Source organism: Buceros rhinoceros, unplaced genomic scaffold (genome assembly GCF_000710305.1).
Source record: "Buceros rhinoceros silvestris isolate BGI_N320 unplaced genomic scaffold, ASM71030v1 scaffold24379, whole genome shotgun sequence".
NCBI classification, from domain to species: domain Eukaryota; kingdom Metazoa; phylum Chordata; class Aves; order Bucerotiformes; family Bucerotidae; genus Buceros; species Buceros rhinoceros.
The window spans coordinates 47,548-70,648 of NW_010430608.1; the positions used below are offsets into that span (position 1 = coordinate 47,548).

The following is a 23,101-nucleotide window of genomic DNA, read 5'->3' on the forward strand; positions in this document are numbered from 1 at the left end:
ATGACATCTTCACATGAAAAGGATTTTAAACAAAATCTTGGCAAAGATACTAAGACTTTGCATGACATGTTATTCCATCTGAGTGGACAATTATTACCAGGCATTACATCGAGCCGGTCATTGCCCCTTGATCCAGTTGAACGCATGTTACAGCTCCACGGGCAGCATTCTACGTTGCTTGCTTTCCTTAAGTAAGTAAATGATAAAATATTCCTGCATGCAGCTTTTCCTTTCACTTTTTTTACTCGCATAGTTGAAACCTAATTCCAACTGAATGGTACATACAGTAGCTTTAGGGTTTCCTTTATATTGTATCTCTTGTGATCTAAGATTTATGTTCTAAAAACTCAGTTTTTACCAAGGTTGTCCTCTGCAGTTTACACTAATTGAGGTGTCCTTTAGTAGGGTTATATCCAGCACAGGACTTGTACAGGAACTGTGCTCCCTTAATTAGGAAAGAAGATGACTCTCAACCTCGTTCCTTAGACAGACTCAGCAGACAGTCAGATCAGGTTTGTCATTAGTGATCTTACTGTTCCACTGATGCTCTTTGTCCTGTAATTACTAGAAAATTGTCCTGTAACCACTAAAAAAATTTTGTAGACTTGCTTTGTAATCTGTTAGTCTTTCATATTAACAATATGCTAAGAAATGGAAGTACTGCTCCTGTTGCTCAACAGATTTAACTATTAGCTACCTTCATTGATAATCTTATCTTGTGAACATAATGTAGAACAGCTGTCAAAGATGGTGCAAAACAAAAATGGTTGATAAATTCTTCATCCTTCTTGGTTGTTGCTGCTGCGAAAACAGAGAAGAAAATTGACTTCAGAAAAGTCTAATGTCATGAGATCCTTAGAGATCATCAGAAGCCCTGAAACAGCATCTCTGCTTCTTTTCAGCATCCTCACCTAGTGTTCAAGAACCTGTAAAGCCATTTTGAAACTGTCATTTATATACTATTCTAAATGCAAACTTCTAATCTGAGAAAAATGAACAGTTATATAGCTTTATCTGAACTCATAATGGGACCGTTGTACACTGCTCCAGCAACACTGGACCTTTACTTGCAACTTTCATCCGTGTGATTTCTTTTTTTTAAAAGAGGCAGAATGGCATTCTTCTGTGCATCAAAGATAGTATAGTGGCAGATGGTTTGGAGGAGCCATGTCAGCAATGGAAGAACAATATATTTGCCCTTCTTCAGGAATGAAGGACAGCGGTTACAAATTCCTATTGTTTTCACAACTTCAGCATCATACTGATACCAAATAAAGGAATCAATGGATACATCCCGTTGTATCTTAAATGCTAGAGTCATGAGGCAGTGGGTTGCTCAAGTATGTCTTGCCATGTCTTCCTCTCATTAGTACCATCCTGGTGATGCTTCTTCTGAAGGAGTGTTGCATCCTTCCAGAGAGCAAGACATTGAGAATGCGGTGATACAGAATCATAGAATCATGGAATCACTTAGGTTGGAAAAGACCTTTATGATCATCAGGTCCAACTGTAAACCTAATGCTGCCCAGTCCACCAGTAAACCATGTTCCTAAGCACCACCTTTAAATACTTCTGAACAACCCCTGTTCCCTCAGCCACTCCTCATAAGACTTGTGCTCTAGACTCTTCACAGCTTCATTGCCCTTCTTTGGACATGCTCCAGCACTTCAATGTCCTTCTGATAGTGAGGGACCCAAAACTGAACACAGTATAACGTGATGCTATGATGCTGAATGATTGAATAGTCTAAGTACATTAAAGTACAGTCTAACTACATTAAAGATATTTTATTTATATAATCAGCATGTTGATATTTTTCTGAGGTCGGAGTATCAAAATCCCTTCTTTTCTTTCAAACAAAGGAAAATCCTCTTTGTTGCCCCTGCCTTAGGTCTGGTGTTGATACTCTGAGCACCTCCTAGGAGAGCAGTCAAGAATAACTTCAAGACATGCTTTCTGTTTTGACCCGTTATGCTTGTTAACAGAGCATACACATAGGTTGAGCAAGTTGGAATACTTGGACTGCTCTTAAAAGGAATTATCTTGCCCACCTGTTAACTTTTCCTGCTGTACAATTTCAGAAGCCAAGGAGCATATCTTCCTCATGTTTTGCCAGAATTTTTGCTTGAACCTGATGACTATAAGAGATGGATTAAAGTGCAAACTGTACTGAAGGTAGGTTTGGGGTTTTTTGTGTTTGTTAGCTTTATTTCATTTTTTCGTTCTCTTTTTAATGAGGATCACATGCTTAGTGTCTATCCTTTGAAGTCTAGTGGAAGTCCTGTGTGGACCATAATGTTTCCTACTGTGGTGACTATTTTGGATTGCATAAATCTAAGCACACGCATGAAATTGAACAGAAATTTATGCTGATGTCAGCATTTACACCCTCCTTCCCTGGTTTTTCTTTTCCAATTCTTCCAATACTGCTGTTACCTGTGATTCATTTCCAACATACATGTTTTCTCAAAGTAGAATTAATTTTACTGTTTTCTACTGACTTTGCCATTTTAAAGAAAAGTATCGTTTGTGTTGCCTCTCAGTCCTGATTGCTGCTTTCAACTCCTGTCAGTTCTGTATTGTTCTTCTTGTTCCTGAGGCAGCAACTAACCAGAACTGATTCTAATGATCATCACCATTGCACTATAGGAGACAGTAGAGTTATCAGTCATTTATGCCATTGATTCGTTATTGTCCTCTTCTGAATTTCCTATCCACACTGCCTTTGTCTGAAGGGTCACATGGCTGAGTTGAAAAAAGGAGATGTGAAAAACTCAGACATATATAGCAACAAGCATTTATTCATTCTGGAGGACAGCACATTTGAGAAAATGAGCAAACGAGTTTGGACAGATCTGCTACTACAGGTATACAAGGTAAACTGTAGATACAATTACTACTTAAATTCTGAAGAACTGATGGAAAAAAACTTTGGTTTGAAAAAGGTTGATGGTATATAAAGTACTTTTTTTTCCTTCTCTGTAGAGAAAAAAAATATTCTGAAAAGTATTTCATTGTAAAGATCTGTTTGGAAAAACAAGAACTATAACGTTTTCATTTTCATAGTTCTGAAACTTTAGCAGATGTGTTTGTCCGGTGGTGCTTAATTATCATCTGGAGTTAAACCATAACGACGTTTCAGTTAGGAAATGCTATGTTAGAACAGTCTGCTTTTTGTAGAATGTTGTATGTAAATGTTAATGTAAATGTTATACAAGTCTTACTACTAATAAAGAAAACTGTGCTATGCTTTTTTGTTACCATGGCTAGAAACACTTTTCACTAAAATACTTAGTTGACTAGACATATACATAACCATGATATTTATTGTCTTACATTAGAATGGAATTTTTAAGCAGGTGTTTTTTATAATACCTACTCCTTTTAAGATGTAACAAACTTGGTCAATGTGGACTTCTCTCAAATTTTATTCATTTTTATTTTTACTGATGTGAGTTAAAAATTTTTGATGTCTAAGTCATATTTTCTGAGGTAAATAAATGAAAATTATACATATGATATGGGCTTCCCAGTACGAGACAGACATGGACATACTGGAGTGTGACTCCAGTGAAGCATCCCAAAGATGATTTAAGAGACTGGAGCATCTGTCATACAGGGAGAGACTGAGATAGCTGAGGCTGTTGAGCTGGAGAAGGGAAGGTTCAAGGGGGATCTTAACGATGTGTGTAAATATCTGATAGGAAGGTGTAAAGAAGACAGTGCCAGGTTCTTCTTGTAGTGCCCAGTGAGAGGCAGTAGGCATAAAGTGACATACAGGAAATCCCATTTAAACATAATAAACTTTTTCACTGTGAGGGTGGACACACACTGGAACATGTTGTCTGGAGAGATTGTGGAGTTTCCATTCTTGGAGATACCCCAAACCCAACTCAGTGTGATCCTGGCAACCCACTCTAGCTGATTCTGCTTTGACCAGAAAGTTTGGACTAGGCAATCTGCAGAGATACCTTCCAAACTCAACTATTCGGTGACTATGTGATTATTTACTGAAAAAGCATAATAAAGAATGACAAAAAATGTTAAAGGTGTTATGTAACAAAGATGTACAGTTAATCTAAAATAAAAAGATGAGAAAAATAGTTGGGAGAGGAGCAGACTACAAGCAATATGTATACAGGAGCTGAGACACATGACCCTAAGGACACGTGGGAACACAGATGTGGAAAAATACAATCATAGAGACCAGAAAGCAAATCACTTGGCTCTTCTTTCAATTTGCTGAATTATTCATAGCTACATGACAGATCAGCACAGAGCAGAAAAAGCGTGTGTTGGTTTGGTTTGGTTTTGATTTTTTTTCCCTCATGAGATAAAACTCTAAAAAATTAGGTAAAGTTTTGGCAACAGGGAGCTATAGGGATGGCTCTGAGAATATGCCGGAAGCTGCCTCTGCGTACGACAGAGCCAATGCCAGCCGGCTCCAAGACAGACCTGCTGCTGGTCAAGGCTTAGCCCATCAGTGATAGTAGGCCCTCCATGATAACATATTTAAGAAGGGAAAAAAATGATGTGCACAACTGTAGCAGGAGAGAAGAGTAAGAATATGTGAGAGAAACAACTCTGTAGATACCAAGGTCAGTGAAGGAGGGGGAGGAGGGGCTTAAAGCGTCGAAGCAGAGATTCCCCTTCAGCTCGTGATGAAGACCATGGTCAGGCAGGCTGTCCCCCTGTGGCCTGTGGAGGTTAATAGTGGAGCAGATCCACCTGTAGCCTGTGGAGGACCCTGTGTCAGAGCAGGTGCCTGAGGGAGGCTGTGACCCCATGGAGAGCCTGTGCTGGAGCAGGCTCCTGGCAGGATCTGTAACACTGTGGAGAGGACCCTACACTGGACCAGGTGTTCTGGCAGGATCTCTGGCCCTGCCTAGCCTGTGGAGGACCCTGTGTCAGAGCAGGTGCCTGAGGGAGGCTGTGACCCCATGGAGAGCCTGTGCTGGAGCAGGCTCCTGGCAGGAGCTGTGGCTACGTGGAGCATGGAGCCGACACTGAAGCAGGTTTGCCGGCAGGACTTGTGATGCTGCAGGGCACCTGCACCAGAGTGGATTATTCCTGAAGGACCTCACCATGTGAAAGGGAACCACACTGGAGCAGTTTGTGACAAACTGGAGCCTGTGGGAAGATCTCACTTTGAAGAAGTTTGTGGAGATGGTATAAAAAGCTTTGCTAAAATCCAAAACCCCCTCATAAACTGCCTTCCCTTGGTCATGTAGGTGTGTGGCCTTCTCGTAAAAGGAAATTAAATTGGTTAAGCAGGACTTTCCTCTTGTGAACCTGTGCTGACTATGACCAGTGCATTGTCTCAATGACTGCATTGTCTCTCAAGTGTTTTTCAACAACCCCAGAATAAACTTTCCCATATTTTACCAGGCTCCGAAGTGAGACCAATAGGTCTGTAACTACCAGGGTCTTCCCTCTTTCACTTCTTCAAAACTGGGACAACGTTTGCCAGCTTCCAGTTGGCTGGGACTTCTCCAGACTCCCAAGACCGTTTGGAAGCTTCACTTTACATTTTGTTTAAGGAAGACAAGAATTTCCTAAAACCTCAGCAAGTCTGTTCTCTTGTGTGTTACAAATTTATGCTGTGTGTGATCTTTTAAACCTTTTCTAAATTAGCAAAACTCTTGACTTTGAAGGTTGGGTTTTTTTTTTATCATTCAACTTGAAATTGTTCTACTTACAGTTTGTGTGTAAAAACACTTTTTTTTTATTTTTAGGTGTTTGTTCTTCCATGTGTTTCTTCACATAGCGTTACTGATCTGTCCAACTTGGAAGGAGTGCAGAACATGCCAAGAATAAAATCAGAACCTTTATCCAGTAATATATATTCTCCATATGAACGAACCATCCTCACCTGGTTGAATAAACATTATGAGAAGAGTCGAAAAACTGTGTGGAGAGATTGTCAGAAAGGTGAAATGATACTTTCACTATATTATTCCTTCTAATACTCATTTTATAGATTTTTGTATTTGTTATTCATAGATATATCGTGACAACTCGCCTGAAAATACTGAAGTATTTTGGGGGGATAAGTGAGTGCCTATCCCTATCTGTTACAAGATCAGTGTCTTCTGAGTAGCACTGCTCATGAAATAACTTCTCTGTGGTCTTACAGTTTCTAACTAGGCATAAAGGGTGAAATGTGGTGAATCTTCTCACTTTGTTCTTTCCATTAATGATCGCAGGAGGGAAGTGCAGTAATAATTTTCTCTTCATTTTCCTGTTCATAGTCACATGCAGTTGTTAGTATTTGTGCTGACAGTGGTGTGTTTGAGAGCTAGCCTTTCAGAATTTTTGGAATTAATTTTGTATGGCCTTTATTTTAATATCATTTAGGAAAGTAATAGAGACGAAGGTTCTAGATTATAAACTTTGTCCTACTTGCATGGTTAGTCTGATGCCTCATGCCCGCTTGAGTAAGGTTAGACACAAGATTCTGTTGCATTTAAGACTGACCTAGGCAGTTCTGGTATTCAAATCTGATAAAACTTCAGCCAGTAGTAGTTACTACTTCTATTTCCTTGTACGATTTCTCCCTTTTGCTTCCCGACCCTAAGTTCATTGTCTCTTTCAGCATTAATTTTGGATGGGTAGTTAACACCAAGAAAGGGTAGTCTGATGATGATCAGGGAAGAACTCCAGAATGGCTCATAAGCCACATGTGGAAAAGATTATCTGGTGTCATTTTTGCCTTGAATGATTTCTGAGCTCTCTCTTAGAATTACTATGAATTGACAGTGGTATTAAGTCAATCTGTCCCTGACATTTCAGGTGTTCTTAGAAGAATAATTATTAGTTTTAATGAGCAAGGGTTGTAACGTCCTGCCTGAAGTTATTAGAGACTTGTAGGCAAGTCTAAAAAAGACCTTGTTTTCCATTTGAAGGTAAATGTAGCCTCACTTGCTGTGCTTGCTGAAGGTAGATACATTATCATTCTGTTCATCTTTAATACATTTTAGGAAAAACATAATAGCCTTTAAAAAAACACCCGAAGGTATATTTCCTCTGCTCTGTATTGTATACTTCAGTACCATCACTTTAAACCTTGTCCTCATTCTAATGTCAGCACTCAGAGAAAAAGGTTATTGCTACATACTTTTGTAAATGTTTGTATTATTCAGGACCAGATTTAAGCTATTGACACAAGACTTTAGGCGTTATTATAGCTATAGATTATTTCCACCTCCAGAGATTTTCAGGTACCAAAATAGGAAGTTGCTATATAATATTACAATCCATTATTACTGCAGTGATTTTCATTACAAAGGATATACTGTGATGGTTTAACGGTCTATCTAGCTCCGTTTCCTACCTCCAACAGAAGATGCTTAAAAGATGACTAACTGCAAATATATGGCAAGACTTTATTATACATACTCAGAGACTTCCTGATTTGAAATTCAAGACCGCTTGAGATGGAGGTGGTACTTCTGTGAAGTTGCCAGTGGCTGAAGTCCAAAGTGGTCCCTAAATTGTGAGTTTGGACCTGAGACAGTTATGAAAATGAAGAAAATGAAGTAATAGATGTTTATGCAATAGAAGTTGGAAGAAACTGCAAATAACACAATAGAGAAGCCATGACTCAATACTTGAGTATTTGTGACCGGATTACTTTCCTTAAAGTGTCAGCTTCTATTTGATCATGTTTTACAAAGTGCGTGTTATCTGGAGAGCAAAGTACCGGTAATTAGGTATAGACCATGATTTAAAACTGTTAGTTATTGTCATGTCAGTAACTTTTTTTGGAGAATGTATCAGGTTGAGAGTTTTCAAATGACTGTGTTCTTCCTATGGTTTATTATGATGCTTAAGGATAAAAGTCTGTTTAAATGCCCTGTTAAATATTTGAGATACGAGATGCCTCAAATAAGAAATACTAAAAACCAAAATATATTTACTTTATTAATAATCAGTTTTATTTTAAATAAAAACATTAGAAGTATAAAAAATAATCTAACCTTGTGAGACATTGGCCTTTAAAACACAATTGTAGAAGGAGTGATCTTTGCTGCAGGAATTGAGCTGTTAGTTTTCATGTGTATTGCATTTCTACCAAATAATTTAATATGACCTTAAAGAAAATCAATAACCTTTTCCTTCTTATGAACTTAAACATCGTGACTTTAAAGGATTCATGCGTATTTTAATGAGTTTCAGTAGCGCTATGAATGATATGCCTATAAAAATAAAAATAATTTACGTGTTTAGGAACCTCACAGATTAGGAACCTAATCTGTAAGTTTAATTTACCTGCTCTCCCTTCCATGGTGATGTATATTCTTACATGCTGTATCAGTGTATGAATAATAGTTACTGTTCTACGTGAGATGTTTTGTGTTTTCAGCAATGGCTCTGGAAGAGAATTATGCCTGGGAAATTCTACACATGAATGGATGTTTTCTTTTTCTGTTCTTTCCTCTACTCAGTCATTTCAAATAGGCACCCTACCTATCTAGAATAACCTTTGGCATCTCAGCGGAGAAGACTAATTCATCTTTCTCTGTTTTTAAATCAGGTGAAGTACCACCGATGAGATGGATAGTAAATTTTGACCGAGATCTTCTAGATGGTCTGGTATTGGCAGCACTGCTGGCAGCTTATTGTCCATATTTGGTAAGGATTTTTCTTAATATTGTGCAAGTTTTATACATTAATGTAAGTGGGTTTACATGTTGTCTTATATGATTTTTCAAAAGAAAAAACAAACATTGAGCAAGTCTAAAGAGATAATTTCAGTATTAATTTTTCTTTTCTCTGGGTATATTAATATTTAGTTCAAAATTTTGATCTTATGGATTGCTGAAGGAGTGAAAATGCGAACAGAAATTTTGCTTAGTGGAAGATAAAGAGTTTGATTTCTCTGTCTTCTCTAGATTGCCACCCACTTTGTAAGGATGTATACTAATCCACGAACTCCTGAACAGTTTCTGCACAACTGTTTGATACTTGTCAGTGCTATGCATACTGTCGGTCTGGCTATAGACATAAAGGTAAGTGATTTTATACTAGCAGTTCTTATATACTTTTAAATTAGTAATATTGTACATCAAATTAAGGTGACATTTTAGTGAAGCAGTTTTGTTTCATGATGTGCTACTGCATAATGGAAACCAAAATACTGCCTCATTACATTTAATTACAAGTAATTTCCATAATTCTTTGCTTTGTAGAATCACATATATACAACTAGCTGAACATAAGATTAATTTGTAAAACACGTAATGAAAACCTGAGTGGAATTTATTACTAACATTCTAAGGTAATTTAGAAAAAATATGTTTGAGAACAAACATCATGCACTTAAAAAGGAGTGGTAAAAATTTACACGAATGTCTGGTGACACTTACGTGCGTCTATCTAATCACGACCTCCACAAGGGTTCTGTCCCAGGTTTGATGCACATAGAAGCCCGTAGCTTTGAACTGCTGGTGAGAGTAACACTGCAGGCTGTCAGCTTCTGACATCCTTTTTTTGGAGGAATATGATGTTGTTGGTGTTAGTTTCTTCTTCAGTATAGGATCCGCTCGGGATAATTTTTATATGTTTAGTAATGTGTCTTACATGTCTTTTTCACTGGCCTACAGCTTCAGATTTTCTGTAAATGGTGCCCTTTACCTATGTTAGATATTATTTCTCTGTACTCACAGTCTACATTTCTTTAAGTGACCATTTGTGAGTTATTTATAGCTGAGGCTTCGGGTAGTACCATACAAAGAAAAGGGTGAAACAAATTTGTCACAGAGGCCTGATGAATTAAAAAAAGTTACTAATACAGCTAAACAAGTAAAGCAAAGCTCTACAAACTGGTCAACAATCAAGGCTTGTAAAACCACTGTGCTGAGGCCCTGTAAATTCACGACAAAGCTTATGGTGTGTTATACCAATGGCAAGGCTGTACTGGAAGATGACATGCTCGCAGGGATTCAGGCTCTTATCTTCCATGTGCTAGTTGCATGTGTTACTGAACTATTACCTATTTAAAATAGCAGATTCTCTCATTTTCCTTTTCTGATTTGCTCACTGAGTCTTTAAAAATGCTGTCCCTACCAAAAGCAGTCAAAGCTGCTTAAGGTCACATCATTCTCTTAAGAATTTGCAGGGATGCAGCGTCCATCATGAGCAAAGCAAGTATCAGGGACTGTGATGGACTGGGGTGGATTAGGAGCGTGTTTGGCTGGCTAGCAGACCGAAAGAGGATACAGTAGAATAGACATAGTATTTGTTGATGTGTGAGGAAACTTTCCAAAGGAATTAATAGTATTAGGAATCAGAGGTGGAGATGCAGTGTGGGCAAAGTACTATCGAAGGAAGCTTCCGTTGGAGTATCACATTCTCTCTCCATACTACCACAGCTGGCAAATATCAGTCAGAATTGCCCTGTTCTCATGACGGACCTCACGGTATCGCCACTGTACTACTGAGTTTTTGCTTCATATCTAATAAGTTGCAGACTTGCTGATTTTTCAGGTTACATTAAAAGACCTTCCTTATAAAGCTCTACTTGAGGGTAGTGTGTAAACGCAGAGAAATTGTATACTGGATTTACTGACAGCTTCTAGCAAATGCATGCCTGCAGCGAGTGTGAGGGATTGCTACACCTACAGAAGCTATACTTATGCAGCAGTCATTAGTATGACTATCGCTTATCTGGAGAGATTATGTGTGCTGGTCCCAACTCAGCTATTGGGCTAACAGTGTGAGTGGGAGATGTTATGACTTGTTTTGGAGGATGGGTGATGGTGAACATTGAGAGAGCGCACTGTTAATTCCGTGCAGCTCTCGATTTCCCTTTTGCCTCGAAGTTACAGACATTTTTTCTAGATCCTTTTCCACTGATATGCCTCCCACGTACGTACTTATGAGACAGATTCAGGCTCCCTATAATATACTCGTTTCTAAATAAAAGTGGTGAAAATAAAACTGATGTTCTAAATAAAGCATGGTGTGTATTGCCCTTCATTCCTCTTCCAGGTAAACAAAAAAGACACGCCATTTAAGAAACATATTTGCTTTATTTTGTTGTCTTTTGTTTTTTTGTTAGAAGAGTGCAAAAATAATGTAGACTTTGATATCCTAAGTACACCTGGACTACAAAAGACTGTTATATCATTCAAAACTTGTTTGTTCATGTCCTTAGAAATGGATACGAAACTTCCAATAGTTGCTAGACTGTAACAGTTGACTAGAGAAACTCTTCTTCCTTATTACTAAATGTATTTGTACATGATGTATCTCCTAGAAATTGTCAAGTTTCTAGTAAGTTCAAAAAGCAGGTAGTGTAGCTGTTTCATAATGTAAAGTTTTGGGATTTAAGTGTCTCGTACATTTTTTCTTGCTTTCTCACGTGACCCTGCAGATCTATGAGACATTGACTTTTTATATATATATACACAGTGCTTCCAAGTAATGTACAGGTCAATATTAAAATAAATAAAAGTGTGCTTTGTCTGTCCTTTGAGTGGTTTACAGTTGCGCATTCAGGATAGGATGAAACCATGTGAAGAAGGAAGCTTGATTCTAGAGGGATGGGATGAGGTTACCTGTAGTTATGTGCAACTCACCCAAGCTGCTTAGAGAGGGTGACTGTGACAACCAGCAACAGCACAATAGATAGGTTTTTTCTTGACAATTGAGCAAAGTTTTTCCTGTAAGGTGAGAGGATTTAGAATGACAGTCGCTCTCTAGACATTAAGCAAAGGAGAGTCTTTTTCAAAATTGCTGTGTTGAATGACTCTCAGTTATTTAAGGGATCAAAATAGAATGACTTGAATGAAAAAAGCACCTTTTAGTGGGATGACATGCTAATGCAACGGTTTGCTGCTTAAATCTACTCCCAAGTGTGCGTATTTTTCAGTATGACTTGATGTTTAATTCAGGAGAGAAATTAACTGCAGTTGTGAAAGTTTATTTAGTATACTGTAGACAACTTTATTATAATAACATTATATTAAGTTAGTAAGCATGAAGTTTTAAAACACTTAATTAGTTTGATTTAGGAAGTACAGAATCTTACTTGTTTAAATTAGTAGACAGATCTTTCCTGCCTGTATTTATGGAAAGCCACTTACATCATTAAGTCTCTTTACTATTTGATTAGCCTTCTGAAAAATTAATGTATTTGATGGAGGAGTTTCTAATTCTCTCTTTTCAGTGACTTACCAGAATCTCTGAGGTCTGAAGCTTTGACATGTTTTGCATTTGCCATTTAAATGTATCTCTCTAAATCAAATATTTCAGATGCAGTAACTCTTTCTACATTTTGTAAAAGTAATTTGGCATCTGCAGTCAAAATGATTATATAATTGATACTTGGATGGTGACAGTGTTTTCATAAACAGTTGCAAAACTGTGTCTAGGAGTATTTTGAAAGGTGTTTTACATAATAAACTGAAAGATTTTTAAAAGATTTTTTTTTAAACATAATAAAGATGTGCTTTTCCAGGCAGTGAATTTTACTTCCTTTTTCTATTATTCTTCATTTTAATAAAATGAAGATCTGTTTCTGCTGAGCTGTGTGGGGAAAAAAAGGCAGGTTTAATGTCGGTGGTCTTCAAGAATTAGTTATTTTCTGCATTGACATGATTCATATTCATCTTAGCTATGGGCCTACTCCCATTATTAAAAGTCAAGTTGAAAATGTTTGTGTAATAATAATTACCTTAAACTTTTATGTTCTTCTTATCTCTAAACGGTACAAGCTACGTTTTAACTGAATATTTACATTTTTATTTGGTTTGTTTGTTTTTTTGTTTTTGTTGGTGTCTTTGTTTTGTTTGGTTTTCAATGTTAGGCCACTGACATCTGTGATCCAAACCCAGTCACGATGCTTTTTCTCTGTGTGTATCTACATGAAAGTCTCCCTCACTACTTACCCAAGAACACTATTGAGTTTACAGGAGCTCTCCATGCGACTGTCGTTAAACAGGTACTGATACCATTGAATTTAGATTTGTAGTAGTACATGGTTAAAACTTGTATGTGTGTGTATATATATACATATAGTATGTATATATGTGTTTATATTGCGTACACGTTACAACAAAGAATGGGTGGGTTTCATGTCATCTGACTACTTAATACGGAAGGTGGAAGCATGCATCTTTTTTTTTTCTTCAGGCTTAGGATCCTGACTTTTGCTGCTGTTTTTTCTTTATGCTAGTAAGCACAGAAAAAATATCTACAAATCTGAGGTCAAAGATACAGAGGAATAAGAGATGAACAGGCATAGGAGCGCAGTGTACACTGAAAAAAGAGTACTCGGAAAAATTGAAGTTGGGTAGTCTGTAGGAAATCTATACTCCTTAGGAAGGAAAATGATCTACCTAGTTATTTGAAGAACTTTTGTATTTTGTGATATCCTTAGTTTGCATTTTTGAACTTTTTATATTGAAAAATTGAATAAAAATAGGTTGATTTTGTTGTTACTGTTTTTGTGATAGGTACGTCTGAAAAACCCAAGCAGTAAAACTTTGATGTATAATGCTGTTCTTGTAGGAAGAGATGCTGATGATTTCTTATTGCCTAGAGGAAACACTGTCATCATTGCCCCTAAGTAAGTCACGGTTATTTTAGTGGTGTTAATGGATCTAGCATTATGGAAATATAAACCTACTAACTGAATGCTGGTAGAAACTAGAGATGTATTCCACTACAAACAGGGCAAAATTAGTATAAAGATCAGGCTTTTTCTCCTTCTCTAGAAAAAATCCAGAGTAATTTGTCAGTGGGACACTTGCAGTTTAGCTCAGTAGAGCTTTGAGAGCAGAACACAAGCCTTCAGATCACTAGAGTCATCTGCGACCAATAATTATTTTGGTCCCAATGTACTGAAAGCTTTAATTTTCTGTTTGGATCTGCTGTTTATTTTTTTTTCCAACTAAAGTTAAAATATCTCCTCTGAACTTGATTTACATTTTTTACATCAGTGAACTGTGAAAGCATTAGCAGGTAAAAATTTCTTCTTCTAAGATTTCAGGTTTTGTTTCTTATTCTTAATTGCAGCGTGGCTGGGGATTTAAGAGACCATGACACAGGTTTGATAGTAATGTTAGACTGCTGCTTTTTTCCTCCCAACCCCCCTCCCCACCAGGACAGACACTGTTGCAGCTGCAATGTAGTTATTTCTCTAATTTACATTTCTGAAAGTCGTCTAAGGATTTTGGAGATTTAAAACAGGAGGTTGTTAACACTGTTGGTAGCAGAGATACTCATGGTATATCACCATCATTTATTCACTACGTACATTTTGCTCTTTCAGTGCCGTGTGGCTTTATGAATAGATACATTTCACTGATCTGTGTTTAACTAGTGAAGACACGAGGCACGTAGCCGTGACTCTGGCAGTCAGTTAAGCTTTTAAGTTTAGACTGCAAGTCTGTATAAGATATTCCTTTGTAGATACAATGGATTAGAGATTGCAAAAAGGAGAACAAAGGTCAACATCTGTATGAAAATAACCTATGAAGAAGAAAAATTTCAAATAAATATTGTCAGATTCAAGAAGACTCAACGTAAATACAGTGCTCTTTAAGGATGATCAATATTGCAGTATTTAATGACATGCCTGTTGTAAATATATGCAAAAGGCATGAGTAATACTGTGGTTTCAGCGAGCTGTGAGGCTAATTTGATTCCATTTTCTTTGCAATTACTTCAAATAAGAATTAACATAGAACTATAATCCTTGAAAATATCATGTGTTTCTCTGAAAGGTCAATACTATGGCTGTTTTCCACCTCACCTTTAAGAAAAAAAAAATCCATAGCAGAAGACAGAAGTAAATGTGTGCAACCTTGTCATTGAGCTGCTTGGCATTATATATAGCAACAAACACTTGAAAAAATGCGTAGATGTAAAAGCCTGCGGAAATGCTAGCTAGCCACTGGGGACTGCTGCAGAGTTTATCATATTCAAACCTTACTTGTAATATCCCTCATTATATTAAAAATAGGTTCTTCTTAATTAATAGCTTTCTTAATGTTCTGATGGAAGTGTTTGAGAACACTTCCATCCAAGCATCAGTGGCATGGGTGGGCGTCTTGTAGGTGCTTTATATGAAATCATAATATCGTAGGTGGTTTTGGAAGTGGTAGTAACATGAATAATAAACTAACACCTCTGTTTAATTGATTATGCGTAGACTTATTGTTCTTAGTACTGACTGATACTCAGTTGTACAAAGTCAAGAAAAAAGGTAGAACACGTTAGGAGAGAATGTTCTGCTTTCTTTGGAAAGAATGCTTCAGAGAAACTCAGAAATGAGGTAGGCTTGTAACAGACTTCTAGAAAAAAAGAAATCTGTTTATGGTCTAAATAAAAAGTGAGGGAGAAATTCCAGTGTATTCAGTAAGAAATTTGATGTGAGTGTATTAGTAAAACTTAATGGAGTTATTTTTTTGTTGGGAATGTTAACATCACTGACTATAATCTGTTTAGGAATAAAAGACGTTAAAATAGCTAGAAAGAGGAACTTCATATTAAAGTTATTTGTTCTACTTTTAGAAGTAAATAATCCATAAATATGGGATTGGAGGAAGATGAATCAATGTGTTAAAAATCACTAAAAATTAGGAAAGCCTCCTTGCTCTATCAGAGAACAGGACTTCTAGATTAAAAACAGGAGTTACACTTCAAAAAACTTTCTGACTATCTGTACTGCTTCAGACAACTAGAAGTCAGATATCTCTGCATCCTTGTTGCCCTGAATTGAAACTGTTCCTTACGAGTTTGTGAATATTCTATGTAAATGTGGATATACCTTCACTATATGCCTTTGTCACTAGTTCATCCCTCACTGCAAGCTAGCTTGATGCTAGACAGCTTTCCCCCCCCGAAACAAGAGGTTCTTCGGATAACCCACTAACCAAGAGGCCGTTAAAAATAGCAGCTCTTGCCTTGTGAAGGCCAGCTGCAGGGCTCCGGTCAAGCTGTAAGGATTGCTTCGACAAAGGTTCAGGGTAAAAGATCAAGGGAAATATTAGAATTTCAGAGAACATTCACTCATGAAAGCTCGGGCAATTACAGCTGAGAAGATGAGCCATAGCTTTGACAGAGAGGCTAAAGAAACTGAAACTTGTCGGTCTTCTGACTGGAGAGACTTCAAGTTGTCGCAGACTCTTGAGGATCCGTTAATGGCTTTCCTGCACAGTAAGAATTGTTAGTGCCTAAATTACGTGTCCCTGTTTCTTTCCTTGCTTCTTTCCTGTCTGCTAGTCTCCTTGTAAGTCTCTAAAAGGGACGTTGTTAGAAATAGAAGAATTAAATCACCCTTGATCGTGTTCTTTTAGAACTTTGTTACTGAACTCCCATAGGTTTATATGGCGGGACTACATTTTACATGCTGACTCCTGCCAGTTAGTTCTCATTTAAGTAGAACTTGTTTACAGTAGGTATCGGTCATACTTATCCTAATCGTTTATTATTTATAATTGCTTCTACTATATTGCATCATGTAGGCTTGAGGTCTTTTATTCTCCGTGCCTTCCCCATTTTTTTAAAGATATTGCTGATCTGTTTATCACCATCCAGTTCTCAGATCCTAAGGTAGTTTTAAGTAAGAATGCTATATATATTCCACCCCCCTCCCCCATCCAACATCAGAATGAGGTAAAGGACCTCCCAGAAAGTTTTCTTGACAGCAGCTGTCAACCACGGACAAATCCCGCCTCTGCTTCCCATCAAAATAAGTTTAGAGAACTTCTGCCATCATTGTGCTTCCTTAACTTAGATGAAGAGAAGTGCACATCGAGTTCACTTGCAAAAGTGGCTGTTATTATGAAAGTTGTGAACCAAATGTGAGTTAATATAATTCTGTTAAAGGCAGGATATGCTGATTTCTATTAAAACTCCACTATTTCACCACTCGTGTGAATATATATACATTCAATACGTAACAGGCATATTTCACATACTGCTGTTGGTTGAATGCCTCTGCTTTAGAAGCATCAGTTGGCAAAAGACCAATAAATCACATATAATTTCCCTCTGCCCTCTATTTAATTCTTTTCTGTCAGGCTCCACAGTTCCTATTAAAAGTTTAATGGAGAAGGCTGATTTTAGGGAGGGGCTTTCTTTTTACTTTAGTATCTGACGTGTTTTCCAGAATGACAACCTTCAAATCTGCAATAAATAGAAAATTATAAATAGAAAATTTTCCTGCTTTTTAAGAATTCCTTTGAAGTATTATTTATGTAATATCAGCTTGAATAAGTTAAAAAATGTCAAGATTTTTTTCTATGATTTTTTTTTCTATTTCTTTCTCTCAGTTTGTTGGGGGCTAAATTTTAAAATTTCCTTAACTGCATATAATTGCATTACAATGAAAGTATAAACCAATCAGCTGACATTTTGGTATGTATTTTGAGATACTCTACTTGCAACTTTAAGAATAGAGTCTTTATCTGTTTAGGGAAAGTGCTCTCTGCCCTGGTCATGTGTGTAGAAAAGCAGAATACATTTAGATTCTACTGTTCACTTGCTTTGAGAACAAGCCTACACACTGCAATTTTTCTGACCTTTATGTCGTCTGAAGACATTGATCTCAAAATCAGAGTGAACTTGAGAGCTTCAGTGTGATCTGCAGCTACTAAACTTTTCTTATTTGTCTTGCTTCATTGCAGGACTAATGCAAATCAAGTCTAAACTTAACTCTTATCTAGTCTAGAAGGGTCTCCCCTTCTCCAGTTTCCCATCAGAGACTTGAGCTGTTGCTTGTACAAGAGAACTTTGGTTTTTTTCACCTATTAATTTCTCAGCTTTACTAATCATTTGAAGTTTGTCTTTTTACTAATTCCTCAATCTTCAATGAGAATTTTAGTGTATCTAGATCTGCCTCACAGCATGCGTAACAGGACTCATGAAAAACTATTCAAATGGGAAGCATAAAGTAAATAATTTCTTAACTTATGGTAATACTATAAGGAAAGAGAACTTGCAGTGCTAGTGTGTGTGGGAAGCAAAATTAAACTACATGCTGAGGCCATAAAAAGCAGTAAGGACTCAGTATTGTTCTTTTTCAATTTATATAGTTCTTTTATTCGAATGTTTTAAGGTGCTCTTAGGCAGAAGATTGGACTACAGCAAAGTATTTCAGAAGAAACAAATGACTTTGTTTTCTAGCCTCTTTCCTTTACAAAGATTCTAAAATGTGCTCCTGAAATGACATTTCTGAGTTATTTCTGAGTTACCATTTTGTACTATTCAAAATTTTATTATTATGATTTTGCCTAGGAGACAAAAAAGCATAAACGTGGAATTCACTAGTCGTTTTCTGCGCCCTGCTGAAGCAGTGTTGCTTCTGATCTCAAAGAGTGTGGGCGGAATACACGGTGTCACACTGACATTCTCTCTGAAATCTGAAGTCAAGCATATTGAGCCTGCTGTAAGTTTGTGTGTGTATGATTAATATTGTCACAAAAATATTGTTCATTTGTATCAAACAAAAGTGAACCGAGGTAAGAAGAAAAATACAAGTTACGCTTAGCCTTTGACCTATGAATTTTCAGGTTTCTAGTGTTAGCCTATGTACATGCAGAGGAAAGCCTAGAGGAATAGCTGAGATTCCGAGGGATATAAATCACACTCAGATCCCGAGTAAATTTAAAAATTTTGAGCTCACTGCTCTGAAAACAAATCTGGAGCATATGAATACTTCTAGAAATTCCATGTGTGGAGGAGGTGATATCCTTTAGCCTAGTGCTTTCAGTTGTCGATGTAGATGGACAATAGATGCTGCTAGATTTACTTGTGCTTTTTAACTTTAGGCAGTCTGTAGATTTAAGATATATCTCAAAAATATTCAGAGCAGAGGTAAGCAGGTGTTCCAGCATTTGTAATTAAACATTCATTGAGCAGATCGGGATAGATTCTTTTTTGAACTCAGATGTTGTTTATGTGATTTTTTTTTTTCTTATTCAGATGACTCCCTTCATACCATAGCAATAAACACTCATGCTAGAAAGGAAGGTTGCAGTAAGAGATAAAAATAGAGGACATGTAAAGATAAGAAGGAAAAAAGATGATAGATTGATTCTTGGCCTTCTGCTATTATTTGGAAGAACATTTAAAATGTGGTGAAAATTAATTCATGTTTAAAAAGAAATAGACTTTAACTGTTCTTTTCTGGCAACAAAGCCTAGCATGAAAATTATGTTAATTTTGTAGTCACCATTGGTCAAACACATGGTCCTAGTCATCTTTGTAATATTCTCCTGTTTGTTTATATCTTAGTTTGTCTTAGTAGTTTTGCAACTTTTTCATATGGATATGAATTTTTGTTCTCTTTTAGGATGTATTAAAATGCAAATCCCCATGTTACGAGCTGAAGAAAGTTATCCTAAATGTTGCTAATCCCTTCGGAACCGATGGCATATTCAGGTAGACAATGCTGTTAAAGGCAAATCTTTAATGATCTTGCTGATTTATCAATTCTTTTCCATAATTTTCTTCTTCTCCTTAAAAATGTAAAACCTTGAGGTTAAATTATAGGGATTTACATTCTCAAAATTGCTGCAAGCACTAGGAAGTGGAAGCTATCATAATGAGTAAAGAAGATAAATAAGCCTTAATTGAAATCCATCTCGGTGTAAGCAATAAAGCTAGAGCTTTAATCGAATGTAGTTCATGAACCTTGCTTGTATTTTTCTGTTTGGCTGAGGTCCAGCAGAATTCTGAAGAGAAACAAACAATGTTAATTAATAGTTGGCTATTTTTTCTCCAATCTGCTTCATCCTGCTGTTTAAATTATTAAGCATGCAAAAGAAAAAAACATGCTTTTGCCTCGGGGCTCTCATCACTATTAGTTAATCTAATTTTTCGTTCGTATGCATCATAGATGTAACAACTGCAGAGTTATAAACTTTGCTTTCCTTAATAGAAAGAAATAGAGTGCTGTGTCCCTTTAAAATCTATTTATGTCATCTGACTCCCTATTTTGTCTCTAGTCTATAGAGCTAAGCTTTGGTTCATGTCATTCCTTTTTTATGAGAACCACATTCCATAACATGTTATTCCATAACATTTTTAGCTTGTTTTACTGATCTGTTTAATGTATGTTTTGCATAGGCTGCAAATTAAATTTCTCTTTCCTCTCACAGAATAGGTTTGGTATAGACCTGTTTTGTAACAGGGCTATTTTCACTGCTCCAGCAATGTGCTCTGGCTTAAGCCTTGTACCTGGGAATCATATGAGTTTACTTAGCTTCTGTCCTTTTTTAAAGTCCTTGAGGTGGTCACTGAGGCTGCCTGTAATCAGGATTGTGGAGAGCTCTCTTGGAAAGAATAGACAAAAGGCGATGAAGTAATTTAATAACTTGACAACTACTTGAACTAATTATCAATTTGGGCAACATTTGAACCAGTAATCTGAAATAAGAGATTCTTTGTATGATGCTTCCATTGTTTTGAACCATTTAGTGCTCCATCAGGGGGTGCAATTCTTGGATGCAAATTACACTAGGAAATGCACTTGTGATACCAAGGAAGTAGCTGTTTTACAGAAAACTGGGCTGAAGATCTTAAAACGAGGTGTATAATGTGGTCCAATTTAAAAGAAGGACAAATTAAAAATACGATCCCCTCTTTAAACTCATGTAAAATATATAGCAAATGTCAGATATCTCCAAAAGCTGTAAATTCTGCACCCTAAACTAATCCTTGCCTAGCATTTGGTGTTTGTTAGGTGTTACCCATTCTATCAACTAAAGAATGTTTTCTGGTTTTTACAGTTCCTAGCTTTTAATACTTATGTATTGATATATATTTAAAAGATTACTGAATGTTTGTACTTCATGAAGAAAAATTAGTTGAATACTTTTAAGCTTATCCATTACATTTCTTTACAAACTACTGCAGCTATTTCTCTCCCAATAATAGAGAAGTATTTCTATAATATAAGATAGTATAATAAGTAAATGGCAGATTCAGTGCTTGGGCAGAGAATCAGCTAATACTGATGTAGATTATCAGAGCTCTATTGAAAGTTAGAGTTCAGATCTACAGCTAGTTGAAACTGACTTCTGCATTTTTACTATGTACTCCATAATCTTCCTGTTATTACTGTTGTCCAAGAGTGAAGAGAAAATGCAGAAGTGTAGTTTAAAATGAATGAGCTAAGTGTGCTGGTGCCATGTAACAGAGATTCTACAGTGATATCAAGAATTAATTCTTGACTCATGACTAGCCTAGGTCAATGGATTATCCAATACCTAGAACAGAAAAAGTATATCCGGAATGGAATGTACCTAAGGTCAGAATGTTCTAGGTAAAACTATAATTAGAATAAACCGAGTATTATCTTTATTCTGCAAGTTAAAAATGGGATGATTATGTGTACTTGCCGTACTCCAGGGTCATTTTGCTGGAATCCACAAGTTACTTAGTGCAGCCAGAGGAAGTGTATCAAGCCAGGCAAGTAAAGGAAGAGCAAACATTCAGGTAAGTTCTAAATGGCAATTGCTGATTTTAATATATTGAATTATACTCTCTATATATACACACACTATATATATATTCTACTTGTGTATAGTTGAGTGCATACCTGTTGTAAATAATTACAGGTTAGGGTATGGAAATATTGTATAATTATGTAACATTTTAAAGACACTTTACAGATAAACAGTAGAAAAAAGATCAATGTGGTGTAAAAGATAAAAATGCGTGTAATGTGCTGTTTGGAAGAAATGTTAGAGAAACTGGGATCAAAATATGAACTATTGATGCTGGGGTGGGAGCAACTGTGGTGACTTAGGTTACCAAAATGCTGAAAACCAGTTCGAGATCACTGCAATAAGATTAGTTCTGGTTTTTGGAACGAAGAAGGTAGAGATATTTGAAGGTGCAACAGTAAGGTCAGGCTTTTATTTATCAGTAGGAAGTTTATAGAATTCTAATGGTGCTGAAGCGTAAAATGTTACAGGTTTTGTAAGTTACTGGAGATGGAAGAACAGAATAAAGGGTTATTAGTGCAGATTTATTGATACAATTAATATAATTTTGTGTCTAGTCATTATTAGTCTGACCATGGACAGATTTTCTAGCAGCAGAAATCTGGAAGGAGAGTTCAAAGTAAGTGTGGTAAGGATAATAAAATGGCAAAGAAGAAAAACAGAGAGGAATTGCAATGTGAATCAAGGAGAAGTATAAAGAAAAATCCATGCTTAAGACTTACATTGTGAAAGAAGTTGTTTCTTCCTTCACCGTCTTTAATTGTTAGACAGTGAAATAATGATGAACTTCTCGGGCATTTCCAGCCAAGATCCACAGTTTACTTTCTCTTTAATTGTACAAATATGATTTATTATCTGGACAAAGAAGGGAAAAGAGGAATATTTAATTGCAATCACAATACATTACATTAAAAATAATATTCCCCACAGTTAAAATTTGCAAATTTAGATGGTGAAATACTGATGACTCTGAGGCCAGAAAACTGTTGTTACACTGAACAATGAGCAACAACAGAAATAAAACCATTAACATTTTAACTGGAAAACCTGAAATGAGATATCATTTCAACAGCGATGTATTTCAGGAAATGAAGGCAATTAAAGGTGTGAATGTCCTTTAGGATTTGGTAGTGTCACCCCCGGACAAATGCAGACTTCTGTTGCAGTCAGTGGAGCTCTGCACAGGAGTTGAGTTTCTTGTATTTCTCCATGTTTAGGCAAGGAAACAAAAACCGGGATTTGTTAGCTTTATTTGACATTTGTTGAACTGATAGGGAGGAATTTTTATTGCACTCCTTGAGTCACATTTGTGCTTAAGTATAAAGATTTAATTAACAAATGCATTGGGCAGAAACCTCCTGCCGTAAGTGGTTCTGCAAGGATTCTGCAACGATGTGACACGAGCCACCTCCCTGTATGCACTTACACCAACACCAATCCTGTGAGCCTCAGCATCAGGCTCCTGAACTGTGTGTCTCGTTTGTTCCCCAGCACCAAATCTGTTTACCAAAAGTGGCTGGTGAGCACCTGCATTCCACAATCCATTGCTACAACACAATGCTGCATCATTTTTTATCTCTTCATCAAGGGAGACTTGACCACCTTAGAGGGAGTTCTTCTGTCTTTGACATTCCTGC

At 36.6% G+C, this 23,101-nt stretch overlaps 1 protein-coding gene across 1 annotated transcript in view; it reads left to right on the forward strand.

The window, feature by feature from the left end:
• CHDC2 (calponin homology domain containing 2) overlaps positions 1-23,101 on the forward strand; it is a 23,645-nt gene continuing 544 nt past the window's right edge. Inside the window, exons 1-13 of the mRNA XM_010143080.1 lie at positions 1-191; positions 2,082-2,175; positions 2,736-2,876; positions 5,736-5,931; positions 8,537-8,634; positions 8,895-9,011; positions 12,812-12,946; positions 13,461-13,573; positions 14,419-14,531; positions 16,748-16,814; positions 18,250-18,400; positions 19,307-19,395; positions 21,367-21,453. Coding sequence (XP_010141382.1) covers positions 1-191; positions 2,082-2,175; positions 2,736-2,876; positions 5,736-5,931; positions 8,537-8,634; positions 8,895-9,011; positions 12,812-12,946; positions 13,461-13,573; positions 14,419-14,531; positions 16,748-16,814; positions 18,250-18,400; positions 19,307-19,395; positions 21,367-21,453 — 1,592 coding nt within the window. The remainder of the gene's footprint in view (positions 192-2,081; positions 2,176-2,735; positions 2,877-5,735; positions 5,932-8,536; positions 8,635-8,894; positions 9,012-12,811; positions 12,947-13,460; positions 13,574-14,418; positions 14,532-16,747; positions 16,815-18,249; positions 18,401-19,306; positions 19,396-21,366; positions 21,454-23,101) is intronic.